At 51.3% G+C, this 17,299-nt stretch overlaps 8 protein-coding genes across 8 annotated transcripts; 5 read left to right on the forward strand and 3 right to left on the reverse strand.

Annotated features, from left to right (window-relative positions):
• The first annotated feature begins 59 nt into the window (after window positions 1-59).
• LAESUDRAFT_721292 (het-c2 protein) lies at window positions 60-1,398 on the forward strand. The gene is made up of 5 exons (XM_040907989.1): window positions 60-188; window positions 241-325; window positions 389-447; window positions 502-756; window positions 815-1,398. The coding sequence occupies exons 1-5, from the start codon at window positions 162-164 to the stop codon at window positions 1,001-1,003; spliced, it is 615 nt and encodes a 204-aa protein (XP_040768639.1). The 5' UTR covers window positions 60-161; the 3' UTR covers window positions 1,004-1,398.
• On the reverse strand, window positions 1,079-1,253 carry LAESUDRAFT_721294 (uncharacterized protein; the record flags this gene model as incomplete). The annotated part of the gene is made up of 1 exon (XM_040907990.1): window positions 1,079-1,253. A coding segment is annotated over one exon (175 nt), but the record flags the coding sequence as incomplete, so codon positions are not given.
• Window positions 1,399-2,962: 1,564 nt separating the features above from the next.
• Window positions 2,963-3,789, forward strand: LAESUDRAFT_354360 (uncharacterized protein). Its single transcript, XM_040902143.1, has 4 exons — window positions 2,963-3,093; window positions 3,146-3,476; window positions 3,529-3,630; window positions 3,695-3,789. The coding sequence occupies exons 2-4, from the start codon at window positions 3,199-3,201 to the stop codon at window positions 3,708-3,710; spliced, it is 396 nt and encodes a 131-aa protein (XP_040768641.1). The 5' UTR covers window positions 2,963-3,093; window positions 3,146-3,198; the 3' UTR covers window positions 3,711-3,789.
• A 1,369-nt stretch (window positions 3,790-5,158) lies between these two features.
• On the forward strand, window positions 5,159-6,408 carry LAESUDRAFT_693329 (uncharacterized protein). The gene is made up of 4 exons (XM_040906159.1): window positions 5,159-5,552; window positions 5,649-5,719; window positions 5,809-5,885; window positions 5,938-6,408. The coding sequence occupies exons 1-4, from the start codon at window positions 5,304-5,306 to the stop codon at window positions 6,369-6,371; spliced, it is 831 nt and encodes a 276-aa protein (XP_040768642.1). The 5' UTR covers window positions 5,159-5,303; the 3' UTR covers window positions 6,372-6,408.
• Window positions 6,409-9,983: 3,575 nt separating this feature from the next.
• On the forward strand, window positions 9,984-10,771 carry LAESUDRAFT_354422 (uncharacterized protein). The gene has a single exon (XM_040902144.1). It carries the CDS (start codon window positions 10,140-10,142, stop codon window positions 10,590-10,592), a length of 453 nt encoding a protein of 150 aa, XP_040768643.1. The 5' UTR covers window positions 9,984-10,139; the 3' UTR covers window positions 10,593-10,771.
• A 180-nt stretch (window positions 10,772-10,951) lies between these two features.
• Window positions 10,952-12,476, reverse strand: LAESUDRAFT_711321 (carbohydrate-binding module family 50 protein; the record flags this gene model as incomplete). Its single annotated transcript, XM_040906824.1, has 2 exons — window positions 10,952-11,989; window positions 12,072-12,476. The coding sequence occupies 2 exons, from the start codon at window positions 12,474-12,476 to the stop codon at window positions 10,952-10,954; spliced, it is 1,443 nt and encodes a 480-aa protein (XP_040768644.1).
• Window positions 12,477-13,794: 1,318 nt separating this feature from the next.
• LAESUDRAFT_747498 (uncharacterized protein) lies at window positions 13,795-14,584 on the forward strand (the record flags this gene model as incomplete). The annotated part of the gene is made up of 5 exons (XM_040911477.1): window positions 13,795-13,852; window positions 14,051-14,127; window positions 14,153-14,202; window positions 14,278-14,430; window positions 14,524-14,584. 5 exons carry the CDS (start codon window positions 13,795-13,797, stop codon window positions 14,582-14,584), a joined length of 399 nt encoding a protein of 132 aa, XP_040768645.1.
• Window positions 14,585-14,693: 109 nt separating this feature from the next.
• LAESUDRAFT_734628 (uncharacterized protein) lies at window positions 14,694-15,704 on the reverse strand (the record flags this gene model as incomplete). The annotated part of the gene is made up of 3 exons (XM_040910529.1): window positions 14,694-14,780; window positions 14,808-15,388; window positions 15,413-15,704. 3 exons carry the CDS (start codon window positions 15,702-15,704, stop codon window positions 14,694-14,696), a joined length of 960 nt encoding a protein of 319 aa, XP_040768646.1.
• Between the last annotated feature and the right edge of the window lie 1,595 nt (window positions 15,705-17,299).

Consider the following 17,299-nt stretch of genomic DNA (forward strand, 5'->3'; position numbering starts at 1 on the left):
TATCAGATTAGATCACGGATGTATCCCTGATCAGCATTCCCGAATTAAGCGGTGGCTGTAGCCACTGCCAGCGGATTCCATCGCGTCGTGTGGGCGGTCTTCCACCTACTCTCGCATTCTCAATCTATTCCTTATCCTTGCCTCTATATACCTCGGGCCAGATGGCACCTTATCTCGAGACCGTCAAGGTCTGACCTGCTCTCTGCGTTGTCCTTGATTCGTATTGAGTTGGAAATCCAGTCATTCGCGGATGTCAAGGTTACCGACGCTGGCGTCGACACTCTTGAATTTCTTCAGGCTGCAGAGGGTGTAGTAGGTCTCTTTGGTATGTATTCAACACATACACGTAACATTGAACGCCAGAAGGCTTAGCCCGCATGCGCTGTAGATCTGCTTGGGTCCGCTGCCTTTACCGCTGTCCAAGCCGACCTCAAGGGTAACATCGTGGTTTGTCTCGGTTATTGTGATAAGGTGCAACCCCCTGATGTATCCAATGCTCAGAAAGTCCGCACTCGCTATGATGCGACTCCAGCTCAATCTGAGACTCTTGAGCTGCTTGTAGTTAATGAGAAGGGCGAGAAGAAGAGGACCGCTACTGAAGGACTCATGTGGCTTCTCCGCGGTCTTGTCTTCACTTGCAAGGCTATTCAGAATGCTCAGGCAAACCAGTCCGAAGAGTTATCTGTTGCTTTTAGCAAGGCGTATGACGTAACGCTCAAGAAGTATCATAACTTCGTTGTGAAGGGTATTTTCGCGGTGTGTCTGAGTTGCACGACTCTCATGAGTTTCCTGCCGTTCTGATGATTTATCACAGGTTGCCATGAAAGCCTGCCCTTACCGCGCGGATTTCTATGCCAAGCTGGCATCTGATCCTGCGGGCGGGCCCCCCGTTCCCACAGACCGGCTCAACGAAGAACTCAATACATGGCTGGAGTCACTTGAGAGCATCGTGACTCGCATGGAAGCATTCTACGAGAAGGGCGGCCATAACAAAGGGTTTTAATTCAGTTGTCTATATCAGTGCGTGTCATGACGGATGGTCTGTCAATTGTAATGCGGCTACGATAACGCGCAGCAGTGGGCGTGTTGGTATCTGCGCATTCGACATGCCGTAACGGAGAGACCAATATATTCGAGCCTCTGATAGTGATACTTCGGCATGAACCTAAGCCGTGTAGTTTGAGAGACTGCCCACAGAGACGGAAGTTTATACCCATTTGCACTGCATCATCAATTGTTCTTTCGTCACCCATATAAAGTGCCCTTGGCCTGTCAAGCTTCAAGCTTCAAGTCCCATAGCCTTCTTGATCGAACTTTACACGCGTTCCGTGAAGCATGTTTATCTGGACTTCGGGCCTGTGACTACTAAGCGAGTAAGTCGCATTTGGATATATTGACACACCAGATATGCCAGCGGTCTGCTTTCACCCCGAGTGTTGGCCGACTAAGTGTCATTTATATTCCAATATAGTTTGCGTGTACATCAATCACAACGGTGGAGTCTATAGAGTATAGGCCGGCTCGGATGACGACGAGAGTTCCTGATGTATCCTCAAAAGGAGTCTGTGATGAGATATTCCATGCCTGAAGGGCTGTACGAGCTTGGTCCATGCACTCGCTAATAACAGTTGGACAAGCGAAGTTGCCGGCACGCGGCATGCATGAAAGTTCAAGCGCTAAGCGCTAACGCTTCACGCGTACTATGGCAAGAGATCGTCTCTTGCCCAGACACTCAATGGGCACGCGAAAGACGCACCACCGTGCGACCATTGGGCCCCGAAACTGTGCACATCAGAAGAAAAGCCCAGATACGGCAATTAAATGGTTAGAATGCGCTCAGTGCCCTGATGATAGGTTGCTAGAGACAGGTAGCTCGTGCATGCAAAGTTAGAAATCCCAGCTCGTGATAACGGCTCGATACTGAGCCGATTTCCCAGATTTACCTTGAGGCATCCAATCCACGGTGCTCTCCACAAGGTTGGCCGGCAGACGCAGAGGTATTGACATTGACATGTATTTGAGGTACATGGCAAACAACTTGGCACAGAGGCGCCCACAAACGATATCTACTGAGGAGACACCGTGCTGTTCGCAATCCAAGTTGTTCACACGAATCTGGGGCTTCCCGAAGTAATTGTTGACTCCCCACGAGATCCGTTTTCCCTGGTTGAAAACAGGCTGGACGGCAAATAACGAGCAAATGGAATCTACGAAATCTTCACGCTGACCCATTGCGATCCCATGATATGCAGGCGATCCCAAGGCTTCCGCGATTTATCTATGTGACGAACCATCTGCAGCTGGTTACCGGTGGGGGCATTCCGTGAGGGGTCTAGAACTAGCCGGCGAACTCCCCTCTACTAAAGTTGGAATCAGCCGTGAGCACAAATCATCAAAATGCGGTCTGGCTATGCTCATATATGACCATGTTCATAAATTATTCATTTATTTTTCCAGAACCTCCTCCCAATTCACTGCGTAGACGGAACAAATCACCGCCGCACAAGTCTCAAAGCGGAAACTATTGCGAACCCACCGTGTTATCCCTCCTGCGCTCCACCGTTGGATTTAGTGTAGCCCGTTCTAGCCTATAGGAACAAGTATCTGATGGAAGACCGCACGTACGGCGGATGGCGCAGGATATGAAATAAACGAACGGTATCCAAATCCAATCTGACGCTTGCCGTAACTACGAACTCAAGAGATGTGGTAACGCTAGCGCAGGGGACCTGATGACCATATGGATGGCATTCTAGTTCTTGGCCGGCGAACAGCATGCCATGCAGGACTAGGTCGGAAGGTGTGGAGATCTTCAATGAGATGTCCGCATCGCAGCTTCCAAGGAACCGTGCTGGTGGCTCGTACCCCGCGCAAAGTGCGATAGCATTGGATACGGAAGACTGGCTAGATGGGGAGCCGAACAATATGAATTATTTTCGTTCCCCATACGACTATGTCGCGCATGTCGTGAGAATGGAAGTCGTTGCTTAGGTCGTTGGGTTCGAAGTGACGACACAGGGTTTGAGAGAGGAGAGCTCGCCCTACGGCGAACCTTAACTGACAGCCCTCCTCAGGCCGTGGCGGTGGTAAATAGTAAGTGGAACGCAGTGGCCGCCGGATCGCTACCGATACACACCTTTGATAGACCTCGAAGCACAAGATGGCGCGCCGTGAAGACTTCTGGACGCTACCGAGAAAATGCAAAACTGGGCCATGGCTATGATCCTCACTCATAAAGTGTCGTGCCACCCTGATATCGAGAATACAACCGTAAGAAGGTTCGGTACTTCCCGAAAACGTGTGCTCTGGCGATCGCGAGATGCGAGAGCGCAACCGGAGCATGAATTCAGAAACGAGACATATAAAGGTCTATTGCGCAGCAATACCAAGCCCGAAGCGACCATTTCTGAATTGCAGCGGGATTTCCGCCGGAAGACGGTGGCGCACCATGTGTGCGATTGTCCTAGATTTGGAAGGTTTGTGTGGCGGAAATCTAGCTCTTCGCATAGCTAATTTTCAATGGGATAGGAGACCATGGCACGCAATCTCGACTCTTGAGGGACACGTTCGCAACGAAATTCCCTCGTCCACCGCCAAGCAAGGGACCATTCATTGCCCACGATACAGTCGGTATGTTGGCCGACGAATCGATCCAATGTACATAAATGGATGACTCGCCTCTTTCTCCATTCAGTCATCCGTCTCGGTGAAGACCAATCTCGCCGAACGATATTTTAGCTACGTTGCACGATGACCTCGCTTCACGGTCGGAGACATTCTGTCCACCTGGATGAAATAAGACAACGATATGGTTTGCCTGGAATGGTCCGAACGACTTCAAAGAGCGGGTCATTGAAGACGCAATAGTTACATAACCAAGCTGAAGTACTGAAAGCGCCGGGAATAGTGATACACGCAGTATCCTGACCCCGAGATAAGCTTTGCGTACCTATAACTGCGTTGCAAGACTTCCCCCAGCATCATCAACTGGGGTATACGCATGGTGTGCTCAAGGCCACGAGCATCATGCTTGAATCGTGACGTAACTAAGGATATCCTGAGACATTTCGGAGCTGTCAACCGGATATACGGCCATGAAAGCATTATTAAAGGAGGCGATTGGTAGAATCGATCGGCAGGCTCCTCATTTAGCTTTATGACTACCTGGACCCGTCAGTCCCGAAAGGTTCTAATATAGTCTGCGAGAAGTTCAGTCTGAATTGACCTTGGCAACACTCCCAAGCTCGAATGGACGCATTGAGTATAAAAGTCCGAAGATGTTGGACCGTGGTGGAATGTAACAGAAGATGCTTTAAGATTACTCGAATGAGCATCTCTGTGAAGGTTGTTAGAGTGTCCGTGACGTATCATGGCCGGCGTCCTCGGTGTACTAGAGACGTCCCTTGTTCTCGGCATCAAACTAGGTACTGCCAGACACAGCTCTGGCCCCCTCTCGACGATGTTGAAAACTCACCTTTGATCAACCGCGCGACTTAGACAACCACAATGACCATCTTTCTCACGAGGTATAGCTCGTGAACGTTTTCGAGGAATTTCACAATCATCTCTCCAATCGTGAAGGATTTGCCCAGCGTCGCAAAAGGCCGAGTTGAATTGAATCTGACGATGGTTCGCGCCGGCGGGAGAATTCGGCCTTCCTGCTCAGAGACGAGTCATTCATGCAGCAAGGAAGTTTTGCTCAGGATGCTCGAAGGCAATGTGACACCTCGGCCGTTCCAACGAAGAGAAGCAGATTTCAAATCCGCGATTTAACTTTGACTCGAACACCGTGCTCCGTGTACGTAGCCGACACTTGTTGCCGGGTTCAGGTCTTTCTCAAAATTCAACTCAGTCGACAGCCCGCTTAATTGAGAGCGCAAACTCACACGGTGCGTGGTTCACATATTCGTCATCTTCGCTGAGAGTACCGGGACGAGTTGGCGCGGAGCGCCACGGAGTGTAAGAACTGTCTAAGGAAAAAGTGCATTCGTCGGGGAAGATTGGGTTTGCAGATTGCAATTTGAACAACAAGCTCTGTATTAATGATGCAAAATAATTACGTCTAAGATCTGACTGAATTCATACGAAGTTCTCATCCATTCTTACGTCGCAGGACTCCGCTCCACCATGGTTAGTCTGACAAGCCTCATTGATAGCTGAGAACTCGATCAGAATACGTTCCTGGGTGGTTAGAGGGGGCCAAGGCGCGTCAAACATGGCCGCACTATATAGTTGCAACCGCCGTCCGGTCGGCTCCCTGTGGTGTCTCCTCAACTGCCTCCCAGAGCTGTCGCAGCCCAGCCATGCAATCGCCAACTTGCACCCGTCTTCGCATCCGTTCAGTGCACGACGCGGAGGTGGTCCTCCACGCGGTTTTCCTCGGTCGCTTGCCTATGATCGTTCGCCGGCTCGACGACGAGGACCGAATGGCGTTGACGTCCGGGTGCATCTACGTGTGGGAGGAACGAAGTAGCAACCCACTGGAAGCGACCGGTCAAGAAATACAGCGGTTCACAGAAGGGCGCAGCTGGGGTCCCTCCCGTGCCCGTGACGTGCGTACGCTCCTCCATTTGTCGCTGCCCCTGCCCGCGCCTGATGACATAGCGTCCGGATGCTTATTTGCTGACATCCTTCTTGAAATGGAATAGGACTTTCTGATATACTACGAGAAGGAGAGTCAGGGTAGACCGTCCCTTTTGCTAAGGAACAATCTGATAGGGTGGGTAATCTATGACGCTTACGGAATTATCTGTCGCTCGGCTTCTAGTCGCGGCGCTCAAATTGTTCACTTTATTTCACGTCATACAGATGCTCCCCATTGGTAAAACAAACATATTCTGTTTTTGTCCATATTCCCGGGCAAAATCCTCGTAAATGGCATCTAAGTGGGTTTTTTAAGTTTTACGAGAGCGGAACATTCTTCTTACCACATCTCAGACGCATACTACACGCAGGATACGCTCGAACAGCTGCGCACCATCGACGATATCCCTCAGTTAAGCACCATTGAGGTCCCACCGAATCGCTATATCTGTGCCCGCATGGGCGGTGCACGTAGAGCAAATCGAGGGCTCACGCAGACACAACTGACGACTGCGAAAGATCATTCGCGCATAGCTTCTTCTCGAGCGGCCAACTGTTCACCAGATTCAGAGAGATCTTCTTCTCAAACTCCTAGCCCAGACAGTCCTTCATTCACAGTTCCGTCACCTCGCATTCGTTATCCCGTACAATATGTCGGAAGAACGGGCGACATAGTGCATTTTGAGGGTCGCCGTCTTGCCCCATTAGAGTTTCTAGAGAACATCTCCCCCAAAGCTCGTGATCCGGTCGACGATCAGGCACTCAAGTCTTTCAGCGGGAGGATGTGATGCGATGGACTCAGCACAAGGCCAGCTTGGAGCTAATGGACAAAACACTTACTTAAAGTTTGTAGCATACATATGGACTCTAAGGATACATACGCCATTTATTCGCTTCAAACGGGGACATTACCGGAGACCGGGTCATTCTGTAAATGAAGTAGTAACTGAATTTCTGGCGAAAGCCAACCGCATCACCACCGATTCCCCGATGTGCGTCCGTGTCAATGTTCTCGACTCTTCCTCGGCTTACGCATCCCCCTTTGCAGTCTGTGGAATTAGAGCGTTCGTTATATTATTCGTGCTCAAATTGAATACGAATGGAATCGGAACTATCTTTTAGATCCGACAACCACACATCACCTGAGACGAAAATCTGGCCTCGAAGTAATACAACAGACTTAGGGGATACCTCAAGCTAAGTCATTACTTTGACAACTTCTATAGCGACAGTCGTGCTAATGAAGTGTTCCCGATGCCGGTCAAGTATGCGGCTGCTGAACTGGTCTCATGGTTTAGCCATGTGGACGCGGCGACTCGATGAGTGTCAAGAGGATCGTAAATCGCCGATTAGCAACAGTGAAGATAAGCAGGCAATCTTCGACTTCCAATAGGAATCAAAGTGGTCTTTCAAGATTACAAGGACAGCACCCGTGCCGCGGCGAGGGTGTGATTTGCTGAAGACAAACGGGAATGTGAGAGGACCAGATCCGAGTGACCGGCTCGAGCCATGAGAGAAAAGATCCCCTAGCAGCCTGCTCCGCCCCGCAGAAGTCCTGCAAACAACGCGGCGCTGCGCCTTAGCACAGGTTCGTTCTCACGATGCCAACGGGAGTGCCATCGATTGCACTAGCTATTGCAAGCGGCGGCGCTGACATACCTTCACAATGATGCCGCCAACGCTTGTCTATCGTGTTAACTCAGGCAGTTAGGCAGCGCATCGTCCATCTAACAAGGGTTTTCTGGGCGAATGCGAGTGACGGCGCCCGAGAAGTGCTTCTGGCCTCGAAACGGATGAAATCCTTATCAAACACGCGTCCTAGAGCGCCCAATTTCGAGAGCTGGCCATACACTGATGTGTTAACAGTCCAATGTACAATAAAAAGGGTGCGCATGCAATTAATGATCGCAAAAATACATACCGCATATATAAATGATCCAGCGCCAGAACGACGTCGGTCAAAACAGTGAAATTAATTTGGAGCGAATCTACGTGCAATGTTATTCGAGGGTCCCACCACAGCATATGACCGATAAAGCAGATAGCAGACCTCAGGACCTCATGACAAGTCAGGTGCCCTTTGGGGACGTTCAAGCTCCCACTTTGGAGAAACTGTCGCAAGCGCCGGAATGTTAGCACTTCATTTGTGCGATTCGTGCAGGCACGTATTGGGTGAAAATAAGCCCGTTGAGCCCAGCATAGCTCGGGATTACACGGCAAACCATGGCCGTAAGAGTGCAAATGACCTTGACCCGGTAGCGGTGAAATTTATACGCGTCACGATAGAGGTGGCGCAATGACTTAATCCACGTGAAAGGGACACAGCTGAATCACATCGTATTGCATTCAGATCGCCTTCTGTCAATGCTCTCCTAGAGCGTGTTCCAATTGTGAGCCCAGGAATGCTGCTACTGCGTATGTCTTACGCCGCCGCTGCTTATGTGCATGGCGTCCTAATACATGTATGAGTCAAAGGAGGAAAATCGCTCAGATGTCACTTTCATGATTAGCCTGGGAAGATGCTCACTTATATTCGGCGTCACAATCCCGGCTCATTGAGAATGGCAGAGGTATGCAACAGAGGAATGCAACAGAGGAAGACAACACGGATTGTAGGCGCCGGGGCAGTGCCGCTGGGTCATCTTGAACTGGTTTTGCGAAAGGGGATGATTATTGAGAATACTAAAAATGTGGCGCACACCAAGTCACTGGACACATTTGCAAATAACAAAGCGTCTGCAAATCATCTTGAAACAACGTGTTTCTCTGAATTACCAATTTTTCCTCACGGTGATGGGGTCCAGTGCAGTCTGTAGATATCGGAATCAATCGTCGACCTGCGCGCTCCCGGAGCACATAGACTGGACCTGACAAACATGAGGCACGTTGAGATGCCGGACCGTCGGCTTGGAGCCCAGTAGGAGAAACTGTGGGCTGAATGTTAAGTTTGGTGAGGCAAGAGAAGATCAGGAGAGCACTGGGGAGATTTACATCGTTGATGGAAGCGCTAAAGGTTGCCATGACAAGACATTGAACATTATCTCTCGAAACGCAAGTCTACGCCTTTATACGGTCATGCATAAGATCGAGACTTGCCCATCTCGCTCGTAGTATCTTTGAAGCAAACCGCCGATATCCGATTCCCGAGGATGGAAAGGATAAAAGTACAGTGGGGGGTTTGCTTGATTCCAAGAAAGTTAAAGTTCAGTCGGAGATCCTCCACAAATCCCAGAATTGCCGACTGCAGGATCATTGATGTCGTGAGTGACACCTTGAGAATATGAGAAAACGTCCATTGTTCTGATATCAGATTACTGTAAGTTCGAACGGCATGCAATGCACGTCGGGAGATCAAGAGAAAGGATTTGTGTACGCCGCGGAAATCAGACCAATAATAACGAATCATGAACTGATAATTCACGTACTATGTCCAGCCGTTCGCCTCGTGAAACGGCTACCTTCGGCAATGGTTCGGTGACGGCGACAGTGAGTTTGAGCTTCCGCAGAGGTTATGAGGGGTAAACATAGGAGTTGCCTGCAGTTTCCGATCGAGTACAACGTGAACAAAAGACGTCATGAATGGCAAGGCATGCACCTGAATGAGTTTTCATTACTCACCGGTCAGTTCGCATCTTGTCCTCGGAGCGTACACATCAACGGAGGATTGGTGTAGAAGGTGGGCGAAACTCGCACTCGGGGACAATGGGCCAGGTATGCAGCAAAATTTGCTGAACCAAAAGAATTTATGCACTTGGTGAGCCTTGTTGCCTGAAAACCATCCTGCGCTAAGTTTTCGAGCCCAAGTGAAACCTCGAGATGATATCAAGATATTTGCGGAGGACTGTTGATAGACTCTTTGGCCGATGTCTTCAGGAGGAAATCCAGTACAAAGCAAGTGCCAGCAGAAAGCCACGTCCCTCGTAGTTGACCTTGATAACGGTAAGATGATAGATTCGCCTTGACGACAGGCAGAGTCATTCCTGATAGCGATTGATAGATACCCGCCGATTGCTATGGAAAGCGACCGGCCCACAGCTTGCCCCTCGACGACTCTATAATCCCTTTCGCTGCTAGGCTCTGAGATAAACGTATAACGATATAATGAATGACTCACTAGGACAATTTTCGCCGCAGCGAGCCCTCGGCGACATGGTGACTCCAGCGCTGTCGAGTCAAAATCAGTGGGATGAAACATACGGCGACTGGATTGCCGCAGATTGAAGCTCGGTGTGCGCGGGTCTGCATAGACGACTGTCATATATTTCACCTCTCGGTAGATGCTGTTGACGGCGGGTGTAGATCGAACTGCCACGATTGTCAGCCTGTATGCTCTTGCGAGCCGGCTTACGAATGGAACTATCCGCAGAACATTGCCACGCAAAAGCGGTTTTGGCACGCGGCAATTCGCATATGTCTGAACTTAATCCAGGAAATTGGCTTGCTGTCGGCACAATTATGTCATCGAAGTCAGTGCAACTGAACAGATATCAAATGCGGAATCAAGGAGATGAAACCGCCGTATTGTCTTGCAGAAACATCCACGACCTGTCCCAGCGATGTTGAGCCTCAATACATCTCCGAATGATTCCGTTCTGGGCATAAACCTGTCGATGGCCAGTCTTCCCTACAATTCACCACACTGGGACCGAGGTCATCGGCTCGGTTCCAACTTTGAATGTCCGTTGATCCACCAGTGCGTGACACTGAACTCAGCCTACTGCGTGCGGCATCGTGGGCTCTGCGATGTGGGTCTGGTGCTGAGCACGAGAACGTATTCCTGTGACAAGGTTCAGGAACCTTCGGTCAGAAACATACCTCCACAAGCATATGCTTTGATTCTTAGAACATCCTGCTCGGCGAATATCTCCGCCTCCATGCAGCATCATGCTCCAGTCGACTGTGTTCGTTTATGTTCGAGCACCAGTAGAAACACTGCAGAAATAAAGCATCCAACAGAGTATAAAGGAGGACTTCTGCTTCCCAGGAAGAACGTGCCGCAGAGGCCCTAGGCCCGGAAGCACTTTGAACGTCAGATTTTCTCGCAGATCGCGCGAGAACCGTCATTCGGAACCTTGTTCCCCTACCCAGTCCCCTTGTTCTTCCATTGGTAAGCAAGATATGATATTGTTTGTCGACGCCTATGAGCTATGGCCCCGTGGCAGTATGCCCTGCCCTGGCACATATTCCTGGGGCCTGGGCCCCGTTGATGATCTCGCACAAGCTCGCAATGATGTGCTATGACTAGCATGGCATGAGCTGGATGGCTGCTTTCCGCCCTTCGCACATCCTGGGCGCTCGACGGATCTTCGGCTGGTTCCGATACAAATCGGAAAACAGGCAACATGGCCCAGGCTTGCCGCAGCATGCGCTACGATGCTTGCGGTTTGGATTTCCTCGCAGGTAACGGCAGCTGCATCATAGGTGACGGTTCTAGTTGCGCGGTCCGCAACGGAACGGGGGCCGGATGTACGCGCTCATCAGCTGCATACGTCGTGTTCCGCACATGCGTTGTCGTGCTCGCAGAAGCATCGAGCGTGCGGTTAGAGGTACGACCTTCGCGCTGCCGCAGGGTACGTGATCCAAGAGGTAAAGATGGTACGGCCGCCATTTCCACGGCACCCTCGATAATGTCAGCGCCGCGTGTACGGATGACGGCAGGAGAGCTGGGCCTAGGCAGGAACGCACTACGACGACTCTGTGGATCGTCGCCCTGAGAGATCTTGCCTGCAGACGACGGGATGCCGACATCCTCCATTTCATGGCTCCATTCTAAGTCGTCGCTCTGTGTGGATGCAGTCGCGCTTGTCGAATCGGTAGAAGGCCGTCCAAAAATGGTGTTCCGAACCGAAATACTCGCGCGTATGGGCGTGGAAGTGAAGAAGGAAGCGAGATAGCCATCTCGCATGTGGATGTAACGAGAGGAAGGTGTAGATGTGTGAAGTGATACAGACGAGGACGGTGATAGGGGAGAAGGCCGGGATGAAGATCCGTCCTCCGTAAATAGACCGGGAAAAGGCTGATGAGAAGTTGCGCCGTGCGAGAGACGAGGGAGAGTTTGTGACTTCGATACGATGTGTGAATCATTTTGTATACTCGACGGTGGTGGAAAGAATGAGAGCTGAGATGCGGGTACGCGAAGGATAGTGACCTTGCTGCGAGCATTTGATGTTGAAGAGTCTCTGGGCTCGGCGGATTCCCCGTCATTGTCTATAACTGATGACTGAGCATCTATGTCTAGGGTCGCGACACGAAAACGACTTGAGCGACGTGCTTTCTCTAAAGGTATATAGAGCACCTTGCGGAGGTGAATGGTATCGGATGGCCACAGCTGATTGGCACGGCGGAGATCTGGCAAAGAGATACCGTAGTTGAGGGCTACACCGGCCAAGGAGTCGTTCGGCATGACCTGTGTCCGGATAATTCGAGCAACAATGACATCGAATGATATTCAATGAGTACTTTTCTAGAAACGATAACATCGTGAATACCTCGTGGATAAGTACCACCTTCTCCTCCCTCCTCGCGCTACTTCTCGTCTCTTCACCAGCCGTACAATCGTCCCGCCATTCAGATGTGGCCGACGTATTCTCTTCGTCATCCAGCAACTTCTTCAGGTGCGGACGCGTATCATGAGGTGAGAACGAATTGCTATTGCGCTTCAGACCGAGCATGCTCCCGGTCGCCGGTGATAACGGGTGAACGCTAGCATGACCATAGGTACCATCGTCTGTTGTTCGCGACCTTATATGCATGCCGGACTGTGGGTCGTAGTCACCCCTTGTCCTCCGTGTAGGAGCATCCGAGCCTCGCCGTCTCATCTCCGGACGCGTCTCCTTCTGCTTAATTGCGGATGTGAATGACGTCTCTGAGTGCACAGCCCATGGGTTGGACATGACCGATGTAGAGTTACTTGTGAAATCATCTTCTAGTATCATATGTTCAAGAGGACTTGAAGTAATTACTCGTTGCGATTCCGACGAGAAGGTCACCGCCTCAGCTCATATATACGGTGCTAGTGTCGGCAGTTCAGTCAGCTTGTAGCACATTCGTGAAAGACGCGTTTGCGCACGTACAGGATCCTCAACACGACTATGTGTTGATTTCGGATGTGAATAGCAGGACCAATAATAAGATGAATTACTTCCAAGCTCGATGAATCCGCGAGACGACCAGCTTTAGAGGTTGGATACGTAGGCTCGCTGATGAGCTACTTCAGTTAGAACTCCGCCGGCTCCGCTTTAGCACCGAGAACTCAGCGCGTCGGCTCGGCACTCTCCGCTTCGGTTCGATTTTTCGCGCTGTAACAAGATAATCGGAAATACAGCACGCCAGATTTGGTCAGAATCAGACGGTACTGTATATACCCATGTGTAGTAATTTAGCGATCAAAATCTTCTTGAATAGCCTTTCCAAGACAATATTCTCAAGAAGCATTTACTCTGGAAACAAAACCCAATGGTGGCACCGTGGCTGGATTCAATCGAACCCCCGCTCTAAACTCCGAAAGGCTCGCATGGCAGGATAACTCCTACATAGAATGCCCACCTCAAAGGACTTCATCTTTCGCTAAGTTCTTCGTCTCTGTCGCCCAGAATTTGGAGCATTTCCATAGTACTTATTCTAAGTGCATACAGCAGCTATGAAGTGTAGATAGAGGAATCAAGGTCATTCTCCACAATATTCACTCGAGTAGAATCAGATAAGCAGCAGTATGTGAACTCATTTTGCTGTAGACTGATAAATAGGGTGTGTAGTCAGATTTGGCAGCTGGGTCACCCCTTGTAAACGTTGAGATTTCTGCTGATCATGCTTAACAGTCACTCGTGTGGGTAGCTGTGCAATACGGCTGCGTCAGGCAAACTTCAAATTTGTTTCCCTCACATACTGCTTTACCGTATGGATATCACAGAGAGCACTAGTATCTGAACTGTGGGTACAGATATATAAATCTATTCCACAGTATATTCAAGAGCGAACAACCGCCGCACAGCGGCGACGACGATGCGCGGCAACGACTCGGAGGCCTGACGCGAGCGCTTGGTGGTTCTCCATGCGCGCTTATTGTCTCCCTTCCATATAAGGAAGTCAATATAGGCAGCTCTTGTAATTTGTGGCCTTCCACAGATTCGGCCACAATCCTGCAAACAATTCTATTCCCCCGAATTCTGGATATTAAACAGAGTAAATCAGTGGGGAAACGCGCCAACGATAATGTCTTCTAATGGATGCCGGTCTTCCTCTATTGACATGTCGAACCTTGCCATTCACTGTCAGGCACGGCCTTAGCATTGTGCGTTCAGGACCGGCTAGAACAACATCTCGACGCACTAGAGCTTGCGACGTCCTAATTATACTTTTCTACGGATCTCGGACAAGGTGAGAACCGGACCCATTCACACATTGGGACGCCCAGGGCCTCACACATGTCTATGTTTCACCAGAATCTGACTTCTCCCTCTCCCCACAGGGTCACTATTGGATTTCCGATACGGTTTGAAACATATTACTTTCCGAGAACGCTGTGATAAGCCACCTTCTAAAAGGGTGAGTACGTACTATTTCGTCAAAGAACCCTCATTCCGGAGCAGTGATCTACATCGCCGCATTTGCATGGGGACTGTATGTATGGGCCGCCCGCAGTGGGACATGTACACGGCATAATTTGACTGTGTAATGTTCTGATCTCCTTGACAGATTCCCTGACAATCGCACTCATGATCCTCGCGAAGCCGCCCATAATGTGCCTGGCATCAGTGCTGAAGCTCGAAGCCCAAGCTTCAGCCTGAGCACGTACGCATGTTTCGCAGATCGCCTCCTCGTTCGCCGGCACGACAGTAATGCGGCGTCGTAAGTGAAGAAGGACACATAGGAAGCATCTGTGCATAAGGTGACGCTAGTATCGTAAAGAGCTTCGACCGAACCATTTTATGTGGGATACAGTTGTTTCTTCGGGGTGTCAGCGGGACCTGTAAGACGGGGTGAAAAGACAGGCGCAAAGTAGACACTGCTACCATAACGGCAAGAAGAAGTGAATAAAAACGCGCAATTAATTACGCGGGATGAACAGTGAGAGGATCTGCGACGCTGGGTCCTGGCACGAGTACTTCTTTTCACTGCTCCTTCTTCCCCCCCTCTCCGTCCTCTCTACTCCTCTTCGTTCCCGCCACGAGTGGTGCATTCGTGCCCGAGCCGACCTGCTGCTGGACTGCACTCACACCTGTGACGCCGACGACCAATCCTTTCAGCCAGCCGTTCTCTCTCCTTAGTGCCTCGCACTCTTTTTCCAGCTCGCTCACGCGCACTTCGAGCTCTTTCGCCTTACGCTCCAGCGCTGCCTCGCGCTCCTTCTTCTTCAGCCGGAAGCGTGCGGACGCAGCGGTGTTCCGCCGGCGCTTGTCCTCGGCAGCGGCCAGCGGCGTCCCAGGATCCCTGTCATCGATCGGGCTGCCTGGCAAAGATACATCTTCAGAGAAAGATGAGCGAGCTGTGCGCACACGCTTGAGAGCAGATGGAGATGGTGCTTGCTCCTGGACCTGCTGCGATTGTGCTGGGGGGGTCGACGATGGAGGTTGCAGATGAGGAGGGAGGAATGACGCGGCATGCAGTGACAAAAGCTGCGCGATCGAGTTGGCATTGGCAGTTTGCTGAGCGGCGTGCTGCGCAGGAGGGACGAGGAACGGATCCATCCCGATACCCGCAAGAAGACTGCTGATATCCAGGGGCAGCTGCATTCCTGCATTGGGAATGCCCTGAGCGGGATTGGATGGAGCGCTGTGCGCGACGCCGGTGGGAGGAAGGACGGTTCCTGTCACAACATTCTCGTGCGCACTCGTCTCTGCGATCGCACCCTCCTGGTCGTTGTAGCGCTCCAGGTCATCCTCGCTTGCGTCTGCAGAGTAACGACCCTTGCCATCCAAGCCGGAAGACTTTTGCGCGCTGTTATCGAGCGGCAGGCCGAGCGGCTCGTCGGACTGGAAGTGGAGGTTCGTCCAGAGGTCGAGCTGTGCGCTAAGTTCGGGAAAGGCTGGCAAGGAGAGGAGATCAGCGTCAGAGAGGAATGATGGCGTGGCCGGGGGTGAGGGTTGGACAATATTGAGACCCTGGAGGTGAGATGGGGCCATGGTGGTGTCGTGCTCAGTGCGTCAGATGGTGTGCTAGTTCGCGGGGGGTGGCAGCGCGGTCCACCTTGGATATGTTGACTGCACAGATGGGGATTGTCTGGTGTCGCCGGGCAGGAGTAGTTATGCAAAGCGGGGAGACATGCAAGGGGCGAGTGATGGGATTTGAGGAAAGCTGCCTGGGTTGGGAGCGCCGTTCGCAAGCGGCCAGGTGGGGCCAAAAGGAGAAGTTTGATGGATTTCCGCGTGACTAATCTTGCGTCGGTCCGGCACTGTGGGCTCAATTCGGAATACTCGTTTCTTTCTCTCACTCCCTCGCTTGAAGCTTTGGACATCAATTGCGCAATGCATCCTGCGCCCATCATCCCCCGCACTGCTGCATCACGGATGCTCCCAACCATCTTGCTCTGCGTCTCCAGACCGTTGTGGCCTCCAGGCGTTGAAATTTTCGTCGGGCGGCTGTTCGGCCTGGAGTCAATGCGCCCGACTTTATATGTAAGCGTCGTGAAACACCAAGCGACGTGCTCGGATTGGGCAAATCGATTAGTTATCTAGAGCTCCCACTTCCCGCTGGACCTGCCAAGAGCGGAAGTCGGTTCCTTATGATCCCGCTTAAGCCGGCTTCCCACCTCCAACTGATAAACGAATGCGTTCACCAGCGACCAAGAATTCCATATTCACCAACCTCGAAACGACATGGTGTATGCTCTGACTGCCAGCGCACTCGCATACATACGCTCTATCGGCACCTCCTTCAGAGGGATAGCGGGAGCGGCAATCGCGAGGTGTCAATTGGACGACGGAACCTCATGGTCGCCCGCTTCTGGCACGTGAACGTTATAATAGCGGCATGCCTTCCCGACCTGTCCCAAGGCGGGTTCTCAAGCCTCTAGCAGACTGGCAATTAGGCCCATAAATGAATAGGTCAGCCACATGAGCATTCTAAGGAGTCATCCGGACGTGCGCACAGCATGTTCATCCGTCCGAGAAGATCTTCAGCTTGTAATATCAGAGCCAATAGTGGTGAACGCACAAATACCATGCAGTAGAGGTAGCATTCGTCTTCACGTTGGGCCGACGCGCGCTCCCCAGTCAAAGACGCTCGAGTTCCAGAAGCCCCTGCGGATAGACATCAACGTTCTCAAAGATACACGGGAGCGCTCCGGAGTCGAAGTGTTCGGGAGAGTCTTGCTGTTCGGAATGGCGGGAAGCGAATCGCGAGGATGACAATAGACGTGACCTGTATCATAAGCGACTCTCAGGTAGAGTACCTTGCACGCCGCGGGCGACATCGGGGACGACGACGCTGACGTCAATGATATTCCCAAGCAGCATCCACGAGGATAGCAGGGCGTCGCCCTTGGCTATTGTGGGACTGTTCAGGTACAGCGGTATTGTTCGGCGTAGTGGTGGAGCTTGACGACAGTCGACATTCTTCTTGCCCACACCAGCAGCTATGATATCCGATATCAGGACGGAGGAGCGAGTGCGAGCTCTAGAGCTCTGTTGGTGCATACTAGGACCTTAGGAATTCGTAATGCGTCCTGTTTTATAGATGCGACGTACCCACTGACGTAGTGTCTAAACTGCTTGCAGAG

This window comes from Laetiporus sulphureus (genome assembly GCF_001632365.1).
Source record: "Laetiporus sulphureus 93-53 unplaced genomic scaffold LAESUscaffold_4, whole genome shotgun sequence".
NCBI classification, from domain to species: domain Eukaryota; kingdom Fungi; phylum Basidiomycota; class Agaricomycetes; order Polyporales; family Laetiporaceae; genus Laetiporus; species Laetiporus sulphureus.

What these genes read in the sequence shown, in the direction of transcription:
- LAESUDRAFT_354422 (XM_040902144.1), top strand. Translation starts at nt 10,140, where the DNA reads ATGTTGAGCCTCAATACATCTCCGAATGATTCCGTTCTGGGCATAAAC.
- LAESUDRAFT_721292 (XM_040907989.1), top strand. Translation starts at nt 162, where the DNA reads ATGGCACCTTATCTCGAGACCGTCAAG. An exon ending in CTTATCTCGAGACCGTCAAG is followed by an intron (nt 189 to 240) that starts GTCTGACCTGCT and finishes TTGGAAATCCAG; the next exon opens with TCATTCGCGGATGTCAAGGT. An exon ending in ACCTCAAGGGTAACATCGTG is followed by an intron (nt 448 to 501) that starts GTTTGTCTCGGT and finishes TCCAATGCTCAG; the next exon opens with AAAGTCCGCACTCGCTATGA.
- LAESUDRAFT_354360 (XM_040902143.1), top strand. Translation starts at nt 3,199, where the DNA reads ATGCAAAACTGGGCCATGGCTATGATCCTCACTCATAAAGTGTCGTGC. An exon ending in GATTGTCCTAGATTTGGAAG is followed by an intron (nt 3,477 to 3,528) that starts GTTTGTGTGGCG and finishes TCAATGGGATAG; the next exon opens with GAGACCATGGCACGCAATCT.
- LAESUDRAFT_693329 (XM_040906159.1), top strand. Translation starts at nt 5,304, where the DNA reads ATGCAATCGCCAACTTGCACCCGTCTTCGCATCCGTTCAGTGCACGAC. An exon ending in GTCCCTCCCGTGCCCGTGAC is followed by an intron (nt 5,553 to 5,648) that starts GTGCGTACGCTC and finishes GAAATGGAATAG; the next exon opens with GACTTTCTGATATACTACGA. An exon ending in TCCTCGTAAATGGCATCTAA is followed by an intron (nt 5,886 to 5,937) that starts GTGGGTTTTTTA and finishes ACCACATCTCAG; the next exon opens with ACGCATACTACACGCAGGAT.